General features: G+C 29.3%; 3 protein-coding genes across 3 annotated transcripts; all 3 read right to left on the reverse strand.

Annotated features, from left to right (window-relative positions):
* Positions 1-3,958: 3,958 nt before the first annotated feature.
* LOC145742500 (choline/ethanolamine transporter flvcr2a-like) lies at positions 3,959-5,475 on the reverse strand. Its single transcript, XM_082560273.1, has one exon. It carries the CDS (start codon positions 5,473-5,475, stop codon positions 3,973-3,975), a length of 1,503 nt encoding a protein of 500 aa, XP_082416399.1. The 3' UTR covers positions 3,959-3,972.
* Positions 5,476-6,988: 1,513 nt separating this feature from the next.
* LOC145744077 (frizzled-2-like) lies at positions 6,989-14,105 on the reverse strand. The gene is made up of 13 exons (XM_082562175.1): positions 13,944-14,105; positions 13,657-13,748; positions 13,340-13,476; positions 13,041-13,225; positions 12,768-12,837; positions 12,304-12,443; positions 10,760-10,881; positions 10,213-10,295; positions 9,843-10,011; positions 9,476-9,600; positions 9,084-9,263; positions 8,512-8,612; positions 6,989-8,090 (listed from the first exon to the last, which is right to left on the reverse strand). The coding sequence occupies exons 1-13, from the start codon at positions 14,059-14,061 to the stop codon at positions 7,876-7,878; spliced, it is 1,737 nt and encodes a 578-aa protein (XP_082418301.1). The 5' UTR covers positions 14,062-14,105; the 3' UTR covers positions 6,989-7,875.
* Positions 14,106-14,461: 356 nt separating this feature from the next.
* On the reverse strand, positions 14,462-20,173 carry LOC145742501 (monocarboxylate transporter 13-like). Its single transcript, XM_082560274.1, has 14 exons — positions 20,097-20,173; positions 19,923-19,998; positions 19,349-19,480; positions 19,075-19,264; positions 18,461-18,597; positions 18,136-18,304; positions 17,915-18,041; positions 17,429-17,562; positions 17,192-17,307; positions 16,696-16,880; positions 16,418-16,575; positions 16,136-16,261; positions 15,639-15,730; positions 14,462-14,500 (listed from the first exon to the last, which is right to left on the reverse strand). The coding sequence occupies exons 1-14, from the start codon at positions 20,171-20,173 to the stop codon at positions 14,462-14,464; spliced, it is 1,758 nt and encodes a 585-aa protein (XP_082416400.1).
* Between the last annotated feature and the right edge of the window lie 8 nt (positions 20,174-20,181).

Genomic DNA, 20,181 nt, shown 5'->3' on the forward strand with positions numbered 1-20,181 from the left:
ATAAATATTATTATTAACTATTTAAACGTCATTAAAAATTAAATGTGCCGCTAGCAATAACAGCATATTATAAAATTTACAAATTGTATGCGTTATAATAATTTTTTTTTAATTTTCACAATTAGTTATTAATAAGATTATTATATCCAGTAAAACCTGTTTTAGCAAAAGCAATAACATATAAGAGAATTTGTATGTTAAAGTGTGCGCTATTTTTATGATCAAAATAATAAGTATTACTAATTTGTTTTTTTATGTTTTAAATAAAACTAATACGAATCAGACTGTTGTCATATTACTGAGAACAATATGACCAAAAACGTCAAACGTATTACTGACAATAAGACATTTCCTGATAACTACCGCCTACCAAAAACAAGAATCAATTTGAGAAAAAAAGGTAACTTAAATTTAATATTAGCGTAAACCGTGCAAATCCTAAAACTAAACAAAACACCCCCGCATTTCTTTTTATAAGTGATCATCAGCTTGAAGGGTAATACCACATTTTTTTAACCAATAACAACAGCGTTCTTTATAATTTTGAAACCTGAGGTCTTAATACCACTGAAACGTTTTGTAACGTTTGTTTATCACGTCTAGTGCGAGTTGCCTAACGCGGGCCATTGCATTGTCGACCTTAATTAAATGCTGCAGTACTTTGTATCTTTTATGGCAGTGTAATTAGGCAAGTCACGTGACAACGTTAGTCTACTTGATTATTGTTTTATTTGGCCAGTTCTGAATTGTGTTTGGCGATAAACGTTTTTTCAGTCTCTGTTTTGTACATTTGCTTACCATTACGCCATAATGGTATTGTATTATATTTTTAAACCATTTAGGAAAGCATTTACCGAATTTGCACTCCATTTTAACAAGGTTACGATTGGTCTTTTGGTGTAAGTACTGGGTTCTGGACTAAAACCAGTAACAAAGTAGGGTTCAGTTTGCTTTGAGTAGATTTTTTGGTAACACCACCATATTTTATCTTTTTTCACAACAAAACTTTTTTAATGCTTTCGATTAAAATTCGAAAAATTAGGAATGTTTATTTCAATTTTCTATTTCCTAAAAAAATTAATGCAATCTTTATTTGACATTTTCGCATCCTCTAGTATTTGCTTTAAATTGGCGCTTTTTATTTCCTTTATTATAATGATTGAAATATCCTCGTTTAGTTAATTCGAAATGTTATTTTTTTGCTATTTACGACTTGTCAAAAACCTTTTTTTAAAGTAAATTTATTAACTATCAACTATAAATATTTAGATTGTGACTTTAAGTAAAACGAATTTATTACTGGTTTATTTAAGTTTGATTTGAAAAATTTATGAAATTCAAAAAGCCATCAAAAAAATTAAAATTTTTTTTTAATACATCTTTAAAATTTCACTATTTAAGAAGCTTTTTGCACCAAAATCAGAACTAACTTTCGTTGTGCCCATCACAAAACATTCGAAAGCCAAATTAGGTTCAGGGCAACATATCACGATAAGATATCATCTTTACACTAAAGGTACACTTAGGGCATATGACCAACTATAAGGCGTCAGGAACCACCAAGGCATGTCAACATTTTTATTACATAATTTTAACATTATTATATAATTATTATCTCTATATATCGATTATAGTAAACTAAAAATATAAAAAAATGTCTCAATTTAGAAAACAAATAGAATGAGCAATACAAAAATGATAAATATTTAACAGCACATTTGAATTTTTTTGCAGTTTTTAGTAAACATATTGTAACAACTTCAGTTATTTCCTGATGGGGTTATTTTTTCCGCTATATTTTGTGGAGTAACAAACAAAAACCGTATAATATTATATCCGCATAAGGAGTTGTAGAACCGCCTGTCGCTTGTTTTTCGATGAAAAGTTTCTTTATTATATTCAGAAATATGTTTCACGATTCCAATACACATTTTACCAAAGTCATTTAAAGTAAATCTCTTGTTTGACAATGATGTAGATATTAAAATAAACTTTTTATTAGAAACCAAAATAATAATAACAAACAAAATACAATAAACTACAAATTGCTTGTGTGATAAATAAAGGTACCGGCAGCGTGGTGTAGTGGCAAGAACACTCACCACACCACATGAGGTCGTGGGTTTAATCTCCACTGCTCTTATGCTATAGAGCTCTTTAGTAAGGCGCTATATACGGTATAAACTCCTGCTAAGTCAGCACTTTGTTTTAAACTCAAGACTTTATCTATACAGATTTAGGCAAGTTGAGTAAGGTTATAAACGTTAACAAAGTTGTCATGCTCGATTGGTTAATGTTCTTATCAGCTGATGTTTTGTTTTGATACTAGGTTGTCCAGAGTGCTAAAAGTTTAATAAAACAAAAGTGTTTAACCTATATTGAATTATAACCACATTTGTTTTGCTTACTAAAGTCTGTAATGTTACAATAATTTAACAAGTGTAGAGTACAAGAGGTCGAGATTTAAGCTTAAATTTAAAACCAAACTGTTAATAAATACAAAAGTTAGTTCAGACTAAGTGAGCATGGGTAAACGTTTGACAAAATGCGAACAATACGACATAAAAAAAATAAATATAAAAAACAAACAAAATTTTTTTTTTAAATATGTTTTTTAACTACTTATATTTTAAATACATTATACTAACTTTTTAATGTCTAATATTAAACTTTAATTTTTAATAAACAAACAATAATTTAAATATATTAAACAAACAAAAATTTAATTTTCTAACTATTTTTGAGTTATTAATATTATGATATCAAACTGAACCAAATTTAAAAACTTAATAACGTTTTTTAAATTATAATAAATAAACAAGAAAAAAGTAATAAGTAATAATTAAATTTTGAAAATAGGAGGATTGAAACACAATATTAAAAAAAATAGTTTAGGGGGGAAATTTTTGTACCAAACTATATATGTACATAAAGGCCCAGGGAGATATGATATGGAAATTATGCAAAACTTGATTTTTAGAAACAGAAATTTTTATGAAATATGCTTATAACTTTTATGAATATTAATATTTTCAAATAATAATTTTGAAATAAGTTTATTAGGCGACTTTTTTTGCGATTTTTTTTATCTTTAATTAAAATTAACCCAATGCGCGTTTATTGAAACTAAAAATTTTAATTTTAAAGAAACGGCGATTTTTATAAAATATGCTCATAATTTTAATAAATAAAAATATTTTTAAATAATATTCTTAAAATAAGTTTATTAGGCCACTGGGGTTATTATAAGAAAAATAAATTCAAAAAAATATATATTTTTAATGACACAAAAAAATCAGAAAAAGTAAATTAGTTATGAAATATCTATTAATCTAAAAAAATTTGCGACTTGCACCATCATTTGTCCTGCATGTGGGATTTAACCATGTAAGAGCAAAAGTATGTGCAATTTTTATCTTACGTGTTAACAAATATACAACGATATCAGGCAAAACCACGAAACTCCATTGTTGTTTGCTAAAAAAAAAAAAATTTAAATAAAAAATATACCTAACAATTAAGGCCATGTTAGTTTAATAAATTAACTTAAATATTATATTTTTAATGTAGTAAACCTACTTCTATAATAAGATATATAATAATAATGTTGTGAAAAATAACACTTGGAATAGAATTAAAAAAAAAATGACAAAATAAAGTTCTTCATTATTTTTTATTTTTTAACTACTTAAACATGGTAAAAATTAAAGCCCCAAGAACAATGTTGACAGCCTATTATAAAATTTACAAAAGTATGCATTTTACTGATATTTTAACTAATTGTAAAAAAGCTAACGAATCAGATTATTTAAAAATAGTAAAACTTTTGTAAAAGCCAATAGTTTATTATATATATATATATCATTTTTAAAAAGTATTGTCATTTAAGGTATTAATATGTATTTATTGGTTACATATACAAATCATAAAACTTTTCAATAACAAAATACACCGACACAACACAAAAAAAAACTATTTTTCTTCTCTACTATGAGTAACCAACGGCGTTAATGAAGACAATGCATTATCTTCTGATTGATTGACAGATAAACGTTCGTATCTAGGTTGTAATATAGTGATTACTATAGTAGCCACCAACAGAACACTAGCTTGAAGACTTAAAACTCCCGAAGCAGACAGATAGTTGAACGTCAGTCTACCTATTAAAGGCACAGTAAGACCAGTCAGGCTTACAAAAAAAGCTATCCAGGCACCTTGTGCCACTTCATTGCACGGATACATGTGCTGCACTATTAATTCATATAATGCGGTGTAGCAAGCTCCGTTAAAAAACCCGTAGGACGCATTGGTAATGTAAGCCCCCGCCATATTTTTAAGAATAATACTGGCTAGAAATCCAAAGGAACAAATCACCATAAAGATTCCCGTCAACACAGAAATCGCCTTAAAGCGTTTTGTTTTGTCAATTAGTAAGCCACTGATTATACCACCAATGAAGCCACCAGCAGCGTAAACTGTTAAAATGTGGCCCGCTTCTACATTACTTTGCGTGTCCAACTCTTTGCTGACTTCAACGTCTACAGCGTTTCTTAAAATATCGGACATCATTATTACCTCAAGCATATAACAAGTTTCCACCAGTCCAAAACAAACTATCAGTGCTAGAAAGGTTTTGTCGTAACATATCATTTTAAGATAATATACAACCCTACTGGGTATGGATTGTAAAATAAACATATCGCCAATAAAAAACTTGCGTTTGGCGGCTTCTGCCAAGCTCGGTGGTATAAGAGGCCTATCCTCTACTACAACAAAAGTCACAAATAACATTAAGATCCCACTCAAAAAACATACGGCGAAAATGCTTGCCATGTTACATTTAACTTGGAATCTCCATTCGGTTTCTGTTGTATTACCAACGTCATGCAACTGCAGAAAAAGAGGCGGTATGTTAAATCCCAACATATTTCCTATATCTATACCGCCTAAACAAATTCCAACAGCAGTGGCAACTTCTTCCTTTGGAAACCAAAGCGCTGCAACTACGGGCACCAAAATAAACGACAACGTATTAACAACACCCATTGCCAGCTGGCCAACAACACTTATTGGAAATAATTTCGACTGAAACGAAGCGCCTAGGTGGCATGCATAGGATATAACTATTGCTATTGCAGTTATTAGACAGTATGCTCGAAATCCAAAATCTTTTAAAGGTAGAATGCATAGGATATACAGACAGCCGACTACGCTAACGGCGCTCATTGTATGAGTAAGCCAATCCACAATTTCAGTTTGCACCTCAAAGTAATGGGCGTAAACATTGTCAACCACTCCAAAACATGCCCTGTTATAGCCAACAGCAACTAAATACGACGTAACTAGTGTCAGTATAAACCATCTTTTCTTGTAAACTTGAATTGAAACATGTTTATCGCCATTAACTAATGCCTTTGCCTGGTCTTTTTGCATGGCAAGTAAGGCATCTTTGAGCCCAGCATTTTCTACTCCCATGCTTTATGTATATATACATTTAAATCATACCCAATTTACAACTTACCTATGACAAAACATTTTTAAACGTTAAAATAAAATAAATTTTATTAAATTAAATCAAGCAACATATTATTAAGATTTTTTTTTAATAATAAATCTAATAACCTGACTAAGTTACTAAATAGTATTGTGTATATATTAGCGTCATATATTGTCATACAATCTAGTGCATTCTATTTCCGGATTAATCTAAACCCTATTATACTATTACATATTATTTTAAAGTTAACGTTTTGTGCCATATTTTAACAACTCCGGATATTTTTAAAAAATGAATAAGGTCACTGCAATGTTTTACTTTTTCCCACAAAAATAACATTTTTATATGTTGTCGATTAAAATTTATTCAGTATATTTATTTTAATAATGCATTCTATTTTCTCCATTTCGTATCCTTTTAGTTCTTGCTTCAAATTGACACTTCTCGTTTTTTTAAATATAATGATTGAAGTATCCTTTTGTTTAGCTTATTAGAATTTGTAATGTTGACGCGTTTTTTGCGACTTTAGTCAAATATTATTACGAAATAATTAATTTAACAAGCAGCGTGGTGTAGTGGTCAAAACACTTGGATTCTCTATAAGGGATCCTGAGTTTGATTACAACTATCAACATGCTAGCGCCCTTTAGTAAGGCGTTATAAAGGGTTTAAACTTCTGCTGAGCCAATACTTAATCAGCAGTTTAATTTTTGGGCAATTATATTTTATAATATCCCAAACTGCCAAAGGCAACTCAAGACAAGGTCGGGGTATCAAATTTTTCTTCATGTTTAGGTCGTGAAGTCGACCTTTCTACATTGAGAATAAATATGTATTACAAAAAAATCGCAGAGTTTCTTTTTAATTAGGTTGAAATTTTTCTTTCTTTTTAATTATATTGATTTAAAAAAATAAAACAAATGGCTCAGTAGGGGCAAAATAAGAATGTTTCCCTATGTTTGCCAGCGTATGAACTTAGGACGATGACGTCGTGCGTCACGTGACTCGCGAGCGTAGGAACTTTTCCTATTTACAATATTTGAACTCCAATCCCGATTTCCCGAAAACTACTTAACCAATTTTTAAAATAATGGTATTTTCTTCGTTCAAGTTGTAAAAATTTCAACATAATTAAAAAAACACTCTGCGACCACACCACCGTCTTTTTAAGTAAAACAAATTTATTACCAAAACGTTTTATTTTCTTATTTAAAATTTTGTTACAATTTAGTTACAAGAAAAAATATGGATTAAAAATAGTTAAAAAATAAGAATAAAAAAATAATAAAAAAGAAAATGCAACATTGTAAATCGTTGCTTTAAACATAAAATTACCAAAAATATTTTTTAACTTGATTTGCGAAAAAAAAAATTTTGTAGTTTTTTTTTTGTTTCATTTTACAATATTATGTTTTTAAAATAAGACACAAAAACAAGTTTTGTTTAAAAGAAAAAAATACAAAATATTTGTAAGTTGTTTAAATAAAAATAACTGTGTTTTATTAGTTTGCAGCCCCGTTTTTAATAGCAACAACAGAATAAACATTAAACTAATAAAAAAATGTAAAAAAAAGTAATTATTTTGAAAGTTTAAAAAATATTTTACTACCATATTTTTACATTCAGTTAAAACATATTTAAATCAAATAATGAACAAAAAAATGACAAACAAAAGAAAAAACATAATAATAGAAGCTAACGAAAAGTGCTAAACGAATTTTACTCAAATTGTTCATGCAGAATCGAATTAAAACTAAAAAAAATTGTGTAATGTAAAAAAACAAACATTTGTAGTTACTAACAACCTTACATCATATTTACAGTGGACATTATGAATTGTTAGGCAAGCATGCTTTTTTAGAGGGAAATAATAATTAAAATCATAGCAAAAAATTGGTCTTACCACGAATGGATAAAAATAGAAGATAAGATAGTACAGAACATGATTGTTTAAAAACTTACTTTAATTAGTGTGTTTAATGTACTATAATTAATACAAAAATGTGAACTGGGTTAAAAATACAAACTTTTTCATATTTTCTTTAAAACAAGAAAAAAAGGTAGTTGGTTAAAAAGAACTTAATGAATTCGATAGAAATAAAGTTAGTAAAGAAGAAAGTTCTATTAAAAACAAAAATTAAAACTCAACTTTTCAAATCTGTGCTTGTCCAGGACATCACTGAGTCCCCTAATTCTTTTTACGACAAAAGTCCCCTAATTCTTGTTACGATAATTCTTTTTACGACCCTAATTTTTTTTACGACAAAATTTAAAATCCAGTTGTTCGATTATTTTCAACAAAATTTAAACATCCCTCAATTTCTAAGTTTAGAAATACTTCCCCAGAATTTTTTTCAGTTACTGAAAACAAAAAAAGTTTAACACTTTCCATTTGAATCGTACATATTTGGGTAAAGAGGCTGATGTACCCCACTATTTATAGGGGGTGCAACGGGATTTAAAGAAATAGGAGGCTGGGTATTGCCCCTGTGGTATTTAGCAGTTGATTTCTTAAAACAACAAAGGCGATCTTTAAAATTTGCCCAAGATTCAACAGTTTTGCTCGACCAAATCCAAAAGCCGGAAGTAATTCCTAAAAATAAGTTATTAATAAATTTGATTTATATCTTTATCCTTGATTGGAAAGGTCGAATTCACAATCTTAACATAGAGTAACGTAAGTTAACCCAACCCAGTCCCGATTTGCCTTCCACAGTTTTGGATAATATATAGATTATAATTGCCCCGTAATTATGCTGCCAATTAAGTGCTGGTTCATCAGGAGGTTACCCTGTTTATGGTGCCTTACCCAAGAGCGCTACAGCATGAGCGCTACAGCATGAGAGCCGTGCGGATTGAACCTATGATATCATGTAGTGTAGCTAGTGTTCTGACCACTACACCATGCTGCCAGTCTTTGGCCGGAGTAATAAAAGTTACTTTATGTTTGGGCAGTAAAGTTGACCTTTTCTCATTAAAAATAAATAAATATAAAAAAGTAAAAAAATAATTACCAACAATCAGCATCATAAAATATTTGATGATAAAAACAATAAAGTCTGGTTTGTCGTCCTTATTTTGCATGTATTCACAGGGACATTTGACTGGAAAATATCTAGTAAAAAATAAATACAATAAGTTTATAAATACTTTGTAAAACGAAGCTTGTTAAACTATAGTAAAAATTATAACATGGCTTCTAAACAGAAAATGATTACAAACTTTAAATTAACTACCAACAGCATTGTGTGGTGGTCAGAACCCTTGCTACACTACATGAGGTAGTGGGTTCGATCCCCACTACTCTTAGGCTGTAGCACCCTTGAGTAAGAAACTTCTGCTGAGCCAGCACTTAATCAGCAGTGTAATTATCGGGCAATTATGATCTATAATATCCCAAACTGGGGTAACTAATATTACTCTATGTTGAGGTCATGACGTCAACCTTCTCACATTGAGAATAAATATATATACGAAAAAAACTAAATATTAAATTAAAATTGACACAAACTGAAATTGTTTTAACAAAACAACAGTCAAAAAAAACGTTTTTTAGCAAAACTACAGTAGTCAAAAAAAAACTTACTTGCAGTTTTTGGCAAACCATCCTCTTTCCCATGAATCCCGATTTATTTGTTCATAAAAATAACAAGCAATCAAAACTGTTGCTGGCACAGTATACAAAACACTAAAGACTCCGATTCGAACCATCAGCCGCTCCAACTTTTCTACTCTTACAGTTCCCTCATCATGTTTTACTACGTTTCTACAAAAAAAATAAACAATAGTTTTAGTACTATCATTTATTAGTATAATTATTGTACTAAATGTAATAATATTCAACAGTTACCAAATTTTGTTGTTTCAATTTATAATTTTTACATTTAAATAAGTCAGGGAATTTTAATGTGCTGCTATAATGAAAAATTATTAGAAAAATAGTGCCATAATTAGAAATTTTAACTTAAAATAGCGAACCTGATATTAAACATGGAAACAAATCCAGCGACCAAAAAGCAAGTTCCAAATAATAAATAAATGGAAAGAGGGGCCAACAAAAACCACAACAGGTGACTTGTGTTATAGATTCCAACAAAACAAACCTAAAAATAAAAAAACAATCTGACTTTATTAATAAAACAATAACCAAAATGCAAATACAATATTTTTTCCGAAATTAAATTATAACGAAAATATTTACAAATACCAACTTAAATTTTTTTTCTAAAATATTAAATAAATCTAAGGTAATTTGCAAATTTTAAAAAAATATTTCCCTTTCCAAATAATAGCACTTTCTTGTTAATTAAAAAAATTGAATAAATCGACAGTGGACATAACTTACACCACTTAAGATATCTCCTTCTATTTTTGATGTGATAAGAACCGCAATAGTTTGTGCAGCAGGCAATGACCAGGCAATTCCATGAAAATAAGGACTTTTGGCTTCGATTGCTTCATTTCCCCACTTCAATCCAGCAGCCAAGAACCAGGTTACAGTTAATACAACCCACCTTCAGTATAACATAGTTAAGAAAATTTAAACAAAAAAAATTACGACTATCTAACAACAAACACTTTTGAAAATAAATTTATTTGCAAAGCCAGAAAATAAATTTAAAAATAATTTGATAGTTTAAATTTAACCTTTTTTTAATAATATTTTATTTATCTGTTAATTAAATAGATTCTAGACAAAAAAACTGTGAAATTACCAAATAGAACTAGCCATGCTGAAAAAATAAACCAACATAAATAAAACAGTACAACCAGCTTCTCTTGCTCCTTGGGCCACAACCTGTAATATTAATTAAAAAACATTTTATGATAATAATTAAGTTATTGGTATAGTGGTCAGAACACTTGACTTGTTCACATGAGGTCAGGGGTTCAATCCCCACTGTTCCCATGCCATACCGTCCTTAAGGTGGTTCAATCCCCACTGTTCTCATGCCATAGCGTCCGTAAGGTGCTTTAAATGGTATAAACTTCATCTGAGCCAATACATAATCAGCAGCTTAATTATGGGGCAAATATAATCTATAACATCCAAAACTGCCAATGTCAACTCAAGACTGGGTCGGGGTAACTGATGTTACTCTATGTTGAGGTTGTAAAGTTGACCTTCCCACATCGAGAATAAATACATTCATTAAAAAAGTAGTTTAATAGTAGTATTTTAAAATAAGTTATCTGATTCTAACAATTTTAAAATTCGACAGAGATTTTTTGTAAGAAAATTTAAAAAATAAATTGCCTAACCTTAGGACAGTTGCTTGTGGTAATATCAATTGGACAATAGTCTGTATGAAATTGTTTGCAAGCTACTGTATCCCGTAGAAAAAATCCAGCTATGTAAGCTATTGAAACCATCAGATAACAACCTTAAAATAAGTAAGTAATGCATAAACATTTATATTTTAATATATCATATACAATTTTACAATTTCAACTAAAAGCAACTATAATTTAACAGGAGAATTACCTTTTTTATATTAGTTTTAGTGGAAAACAATGGCTTTAAGTATGCGACTATGTGTATACCACTACAACAAAAAGCGTGTGCACTAATTTAAAGATGAAAAGATTAAGAAAAGAATTTTTATGCTAGTTTTCCAGTACATAGACAGTCTAGTGTGTTAGCTACATTCTAAAACAGAATTGGTTTTTAAGTTTTTAGTTGTTTTTCGAGATTCCTGTAGCTTCACTATTATCACAATTAAAAATCTTAAACAAAAAAGTCGATATCAAGGTTATGCGAAAGCAGTAATTACTGATTGAAAGCAAAGATACAACATTTAGGCTTTATTGCCTTGGGCATGTCATAAAACATGGCTAGATTAGAAACTTAAGTTGCCTAAATACAAAACAAAATTAGATCAAAATGTTAAAATTCCAAAGCAATAAAACACTTTTAATTAATTTAGGATTTAAAACAATATTTAATTGTGTAAAACTAATTGATGCATTATGTGTAGCCACTTAAAAGTGCTATGTAATATTCAAGCCACATTAAGTATAAGAAAATGTTTATTTAAAGTTTGAGTTATGCTCATCAATTTATAAAATAATCATAATTTAACAATATTTATTTTTGTGAAAATTTATTGCTTTAAATTGCAACATCAATTAGCAAACTTGTGTACTTTTGTTTAAAAAAGTCCTATTTTTAAAATAAAATTCTAATATGACAAAATATTTAAGTATAGCCTATATATTTAATAATTTTATCATTAATTCACATAACCCTATTTATAAAAATACTTAGAAACAGTAAAACAAATACACAAAATAAAAAATTAATGGATAAAACACCTGCCATATTAACAGATGAATTATCTTTCAAAAAACAACAAAAATAAAAGTTTAGAAAAATTAAACCGCATAAAAACACATATGTCGCTTAGTTAAAAATGTAAGGTGTACGTAAATGTTATACTTTTGTGTAATTGCATTCAAATATCAAGTAGACTTTATTACTTCCTATATATATATTAATAACTTCCTCTAACAATAATTAGAACCCACAATGTTTATAAATTAATCGAGACAAATATGTTATCAAAAGCAAAAAAAAATTGTAAAAATTTCCTTTTATGTATGTAATTTTTTTTGACTTACATAAAACAAGCATTTTTAATTTTTAAATGCAAATTTGGTGTTAAAAATAAAACTAACTCCGGCAAAAAATTAAATGACTAGGTAGATGAAGGATTATAATTAAGGCATATTTAAGAACCAGAAGTTAAATGCTACCTTTAAATATAACAAGTACGGTGTACACAGGCAAAATAAAATAAAATTACCTGACAAAAAAATTATGGGTCTCTCGGGGTATAAGAATCTTGGCATATCAATAAGGTAAGTTAAGATGGTGAATAAAGTTGACAAAACACAAAGAAATGACCAACACCCTATCCATAAACTTGCAAACCTTCGCTCAGATCTAAAAAATTAAATTAATAAGATTTAAATAAATTTGAAAAATAAAAGAAAAATAATAACTCTTCAAATAGTACTAATTTTAAACGAAGATTAAACATTTAAGTTAAGAGTTAAAATTAGTAAATAACATTAACATTTAAAAATTGGGCAGCTATGTAATAATAGAAAATAAAATTAATTAATAGCAGTATTAAAAATAACAATTTTTTATCAGATTGCCAAAAAATGTTTTATTTTAATATGTTTTTTGCACAAAAATAATAAAAAATTTTATAGTATGTTATGACTTGGTCACCAAACCCAATAAAGTACAAAAGGCTCTTACTTGTCCCAAAATAATAATTTATCTTCATCGCAAGGAGCACCACAATTTTCAGCGTCCATAAAGTTGTAATCTAAATTATTATTTATATAAAATACCGAAAAAATATTAACCAAAAATTAATACTAATTCAATAAAAATAAATATATATAGACCTAAATATAATACTTGAACTAAGAGTTTGTTTTAAAAAGAAAGTTATAAAAGTATATATTGGGCATCTGTTATAAATTTTTTAATAACTTATAAAAATTCAGATAAGCATACTGTACATACTCTCATCAACTGGCACTTTCATGTGACCTGGGCAACTAAATCCAGCATTGTTTTCGCAAACTTTTTCTGAATCTTTAATATATGAATTGTCATCCTCAATATTGGGCCCAAAACATAACGGTGAATCGTCATTCTTTTCTGGAAACTTGCTACAGTCTAATGCAGCGGGCCAAGAAAACCCAAAACTGTGCGTCATAAAAAAAAAAAAAGGAAAAATTTTATTATTTTAAGAAAAGTTTTAATCATATCATTTAATCAAATAATAACTAACAAGAGAATCTTGTTTGATTAAGAATTACCCGTTCATTAAATTCTCGCATCCTCCTTTTGCTTGTTCACATAAATGTCTACAGGGCGGAAATGCTTTAGCGTAAACTGAGCACATTGGGACATACACACTACACAAGAATAACTGAATATTGGGGGAACATTTAATCTAGAAAAAAAATTTTAGTGACCAATAAACTTTTTATTTTTTGCATCAAAAATGGAAAAAGAAAATAAACAATACAATAAAAAATTACTTTGCAGTAAATAATATATTTGCCCATGGAACAAGTAATATAATTACTAAGTTAAATTAAGGTCTTATGACCTAATGAAAAAAGTGAAATACCTTAACTAGTGGATAAAATTGATTTAGTTCCAAACCAGCTTCTTCCTGATCAGCATCTCCCATTATATTGGGATAGATGGTCATATTATATCCTGCAAAAATAAAACAATTTACTTAGTAAAAAAAACTTGAAGCACTAAGTATTACAAAAATCTTTTCAAATTATAGTTTAGTGGGTATTAATAAAAAGGCATGCCAATGAAATGTGTATATATACCAATTACGCATAAACAGATAAACTATTTTTTATTTTTAATATGTTTACTATCTTGTATTTGAACACTTACTTAACCCTGTGCAGAGAGGCAGGTTAATTGTTTCACATTTTTCTTCTCCATAGCCATGAGATTTAAATATACACACACTTGCAAAACATAACCAAAACAAAATATTTGCAACATTCATTGCATTAAAAACACTTGTCTAATTACTTAAAATTAATATTTACTCTTCAGCTAAAGATTAAAGGGCAAAATATTTATTTTAAGACATACGTTGTTCGTCTAATTGTCTATTGATGCAATAACTTAAACGAATACTGCATAAACAGATAAACGTATTATTTTAATGACAATTTTGTTATGTATCTGTTTTTTTTTAATGAACCAAAGAGTAAAGCTAATTTATTGATTAATAACGCCTCTTGCCTGGCTGCCTGCCCGGTTTGCTATGGGCACGGCACGGGTATGTTATATGGGGTTTAAAGTTTTTCTTTAGTTTACTTCACTACCAGAAACCCGTTTAACTTTTAAGACTAAATTTCAACTTCATAACTTTTTTAAGAATTTGTATAGAAGTATATAGTTTATTTACACGCCGGAAAACTACACAATGTAACAAATAACTCTTGACTTCTCCAACTTTCCGAATAACAATAAAAAAACTCTGAAAGGAAGCCGCAGAAATATTTACCGAAGCGATGTCTGTAAAAACAGTGATGTTTAATTATTTAAATCGGGGGTACAAAAAGTTAACAAGATTTAAGAAAATATTTTTAAAATTATTATAATTTTGACTTGAACGAAATTATTTTAAAAATATTTAGATTGGCGTTAAGACAGTTATACATATAAGTTTAAAAATAATAAAGATGGCAACAATAAATCATATTACATATTTTAACCTGAGCAAAAAACTAATACAAAAATAAAAAAATTTTCATTTTTAAAAAACGTTTTAATTCGATTATAGCTCTTTTAAGTAAGGTAAGAATGCCTGTGCTTGTTTAGTTCGATATATCCCCATAAAATATTAACTGACAACCAAAAATATAAATTTTATAACAACATTGATTTCCAATTTTTAAAATTTTCAAGAAATTAAAATACGGATCGTCTAAAAGCCATATAATTTGGATTTTCGTAAAACTTTGCAGATATAAGATCTTGGTCACTGCGTGCTCTATAAAAAAGTTAAATGTTCTATATTTTAAGAGGTGGTTAAATAGAAACATAATGCTTCAATGTGTTCCAACTATAAATATGTAGTAGGCTATTTTACTTTATAGTAATATAGGTCATATTTAGGCAATTTAAAACGCTGGATAAGAATACCGTTTTAACTTTTGCTTCCATAAACCTTTAAACTTTTTAATTCCAGTCGTTTGCTTGGGCAATGTAGCTGCAAATATAAATACGTTTTTTTTGCAATTAATTAAAAAAAGAATTAAGTATTGTATAGTTACCTTGGTTTAAGTTTTCATTTTCACCTGAGGGATGAGTAATGCTTTCGTTTCGTGATTCCTAAAGGAACAGGTAAATCAGTAGGAAAAATATCATGATAAATAAAAAATATTTTAAAATAAAAAAAAATTGTAGTAAAATGTTTAGAAAATTGTAAATCATGGCTGCTAATAATAAATTATTTAAATTTTTTAGTTATCAATTTAAATAAAGCGCGTTAAAATATATATTTATTCGATATTATTTTACCAGGGTTTCTTGTAACTCTTTCGATTTCTGTGGTAATGTCATTAAAAGTGCAATACCCAAAATAATAAAGGACGCCAACAACAACGCAACTCCAGATAAATAAAATATAGCGTCGTAAGATCCAGTGATATCGACTAGCCAACCTAAAAAAGGATATTGATATTTCAATAGTTACATAAAAAATGATTTTTTTTATTAATCCTCGATGTAGGAAGGTCGACCTAAACATAGAATAACATTATGTACCTCGTCCCAGTCTAAAGTTGCCTTTGGCAGTTTGAAATATTATAGATTTTTATTTCCCGCCAGTTATAGGCTGCTGTTTAAATGTTGACTTAGCAGGAGTTAATTTATAGCGCCTTACTCAAGTACTACAGCAGGGGAACAGTGGATAGCGCCCTTCAGTGAGGCGAGTGCATAGCACGTATTTAATACGAGAGCATAAAATATTGGCAAGACCATCGTCGTAAAAAGATAATGTAGTAATAGCGATTTATAGAATTTATTAACGCTATCATGTAAAATCCTACTGTTCAGTACTCATGTACCTGCCACTGGAGGTGTTACAAGAACAGCTGCACTTGTAATCATTAAAAAGAATCCAATACCGCTTGAAAGTTGAAGTGCCCCAACTATTTCTGCTAATACTGAAAAAGGCAAGGCTAAAACGCAACCTTAAGACAAATGGTCGTAAAACTTAGTCTTTTTATATTCTTTATTTTAAAAAACATTTATTTTATATCAATATACAATATATGTACAGTTACTTTTAAAGAAAGTTACAGTTAGTTAAAAACAATATTATTTAATTGCAAATATTATTATCTTACCTGTGAATAACCCAAACCAGACACAAAACAAAACAAGTTCAGTATACTCAGTTGCCAATGGGCACAAAAGACAAGTTACACCGAGAAGGAAAAGTGACGTCACGTCGAAGTACAAAATTTTCAAAGCTGACAACGTTGCAAACAATCCGCTAACGAGACTTTAAGACAAAGTAAAATGGTTTTTTGGATAGAAATTAAGAAGTATGTAATGCAGCAGTATTTGTCAAAGATCAAAATGCTCCTTAAGTAGTCTCTTTTAAATGCTATACATTACCAACCTGCTTACAATGCAGACCAAACTCATTACAGAAAGCAACAGTGCGGCATCAAAATTGCCTAAACCCTTTTTAACCAGGTGGGGATAAAGAAACAAGTTTGGCGTAAAAGCTCCTGCTCCAATACATAAGCCTGAAAGGCAATACATTACAAAGGGACCGCGTTTCCATAAACTCCATTCTAGGCCCTTAATCATTAAAATTTTATGCACAAGGTTAGAAAGTTAATTAGTATAAAATTAATTTATTGGTTGTTTTTATTCTTTTCACATTTGTTTATTCCTGATATGGGAAGGTTGACTTTACAACCTAAATAAGGAGTAACATCAGTTACCCCGACCCAGTCTCGAGTTGACTTTGGCAGTTTGGAATATTATAGATTATAATTGCCTGATAATTAAGCTACTGATTAATCCTACAGCAGAAGTTTATAGCGCTTATAGCGCATTATTTAAGGGCGCTACAGTATGAGAGCAGTAAATATCAAACCCTATGTCACCAGAAACAAATTTTCCTGTTCGTTGCTATTACTAGGTTTGTCGTTAACAGTAATTTCATCCGAGATAGTTTCAATAAAACTAGTTTCACCTTCAAGGTTTTGCAAAATTTCATTATCTACAAAATTTATAGTATAAGGAATTAATTAAAACACTATTTTTGTATTAATATATGTATAGCAAACTATATGTAAACTAAATAACAGTTAAAGAAATAGTAAAAAGTTGGAAAAAGTTACCAAATTGTGTTTTTTCTTCTATGACAGATAAACCACTCGAAACCAATGATTGATTACGTGACTTCGGTCGCTCTTTCACACGTTCTTTAAAGTTGAATTTTACTACCTTTTTTGAATCGGGTTTAAATCTGTTGCTAGAAATTTAAAACATTGGTTAAGTTTTTTTGGTTAAGTCAGCGTGGTGTAGTGGTCAAAACACTTGACTTTACCGTACGGGGTCTTGGGTTCGACCTCCCTGCTCTTATGCTATGGTGATATTGAGTAGGGCGCTATAAATGATATGAACTCCTGCTAAGCCTGCACTTAATCAGCAGCTTAATTATCGGGCAATTATAATCTATAATATCCAAAACTACCAAAGGCAACTCGAGACTGGGTCGGGTAACTGATGTTACTCTATGTTTAGGCCGTGAAGTCGACCTTTCCACATCGTGGATAAAAAAATATATAAAAAAGAATAAATTTAAATTTGTTTTGATTACTTACCTTTGTGATATTGCTTCTGATGGAAATCCCGAAAAACTTTTATATTTCCAGTTGTTTCTTCTTAGTGTTGTTTCTTTTTTGTTTATTTCAATTTGATCTTTTGAAGGTCTCTTCAAATCTTTTTTATCTGTGTTGTTTAAGTTACAATAACACGTATATAAATTTAGATTTAAGAAGCTGCAAACGTTAAAAAGAGTTTGAATTAACAGAATGTTGTAAACCTCTTTTTTCATTGACAGGTGAGGGGCTTTGAAATACACTTTCACTTTCATTACTTTGAGAGGACTCAACCTCTGGTGAACCCATTACCATTCCACATAAGACAATAGTTAGCAGCATACCACCGATAATTCGTAAAGCCTTGGACCAGGCATATGTATCTAACAAAGCCTAAAAAGAAAAATTGGTGTAGCAAATTAATTTAACCTGAAGTCAACTAAACTTTTTATTAAGTATAAAATTAACCCTGTCGAGCAAGAAGAAAATACCAAACCTTATTTGTTTCCAGAAAATTCCAGAAAAGTTAGTTTTCATTATACAACTTACTTGAAACAATGGCGCAAATACGAAAGAAAGCGCCGGGCCGCCTGTCGAAGTTATGCAATAAGCCAGCACCCTTCTTTTGTGGAAAAAATCTCCAATTGTAACATTTGAAGGTATATAGGCAAGTCCAAATCCTAGACCTAATTTAAAATTAAATAAAGCCTTTAAAGGCAATTGGCGTTTATAAGTTAAAAATTACTATAATAAATTGTTTTTTTCTTTTTCTATCGTTGATTTGGAATAGCCTACTTCGCGTCCTAAACATTAGAATACTTTGTTGGACGACATCATAGTATCAAATTGATTTTAGTTGTCTGGGATAGGCTAATGTTACTTATAATCGCGCATGCAGGTATAGTAGTGTTTTACTACCTTACACAGAGGGCAATGTAACACTTAACCTGTAATAAAAATACCTATATCCCATGTAGTAAATAGTTAGTTCCACAGCTGTTAAGGGCCAGGTTGACATATTTACATTTCAAAGCATGTATGCTGTAATTTAAGGCTATTAAACGTTGCTTAATTATGTCGCCACTGCAAAAAACTTCACACATTTTTGAAAGTTATTCAAAATTGCGTTTGTTAGTTATGTTTAGCCAAAAATTATTAATTACCTGTGATAACACCTATACTTAAATACATGCAGATAATATTAGTTGAAGTGGAGGCAATGATAAAACCCAGAGACGACAAAAATCCTCCTAACATCACGCTTTTTCGGGGACCAAATCTAGTATTTAAAGCACTAGCAATTACACCAGTGGCATGTAGCATTGCCAATGATATTGATGGTATCCACGACACCTAAAAAATTACATTTATTTAGCCTAACAAACTTCATCTTAGTTTTGTAAAATAAATTTCATAAAATAACTGATTTTAAATTACCGAGTTGCTGTTGGCGTGAAACGCTTCTTGAAAACGAATAAAAAATATGGAGAGACATCTTATAGTTCCAAAAACAAAACCTTCTATGAAAAAGCAACTGATCACAACCACCCATCCAAAACCACCATCTGGCTATGACGTCATAATAAAATAAAAAGTTTACGTTTAAGTTGCTTGTTTGTAAATTATCTTTACTGTAATCATATTTGATGTTTAAGTAAAATAAAATTTAAGTTAAAAATGGAATCCAAAACTTATCTTTTATAACAACAACCCCTATAAATATTTTGTTACATTTATTTATTCTCTATGTGGATAGGTTGACTTTACGACCTTAATATAAAGTAACCTCAGTTATCCCGACCTAGTCTCGAGTTTTCTTTGACAGTTTAGAATATTATTTTTTATAACTGCCCGATAATTATTAGCAGATAAATAAATGTTGGCTTAGCAAGGTTTATACTGGTTATAGCATCTTACTAAAGGGCACTACAGCTTTAGAACAGCGGAAATCGAACCCATGACCGTATGCAGTAAATACAAATTACAACAACTTATCGCATAAACGACAAACCAAATCTCTATTATGACTTTCCACATTCGTTATTTTATTAGGTGACGACAAATCTGCACTTGTTGAGGGCTGATCACTAAATTAAAGCTAACTTTATTTAAAAATATAAATATAATAGTAAAAACATGTTTATTATTTAAATAAAATTAACCAGAAAAATCAATTAACCTCTACCTGCAACTGGAACGTAAATTACTAAAAGTAGAAATGTCATCCTGAACGTTAGTATCCTTTAGAATAGATTTAGTCATTTAAGTTT

This window comes from Corella eumyota, chromosome 2 (assembly GCF_963082875.1).
Source record: "Corella eumyota chromosome 2, kaCorEumy4.1, whole genome shotgun sequence".
Lineage (NCBI taxonomy): Eukaryota > Metazoa > Chordata > Ascidiacea > Phlebobranchia > Corellidae > Corella > Corella eumyota.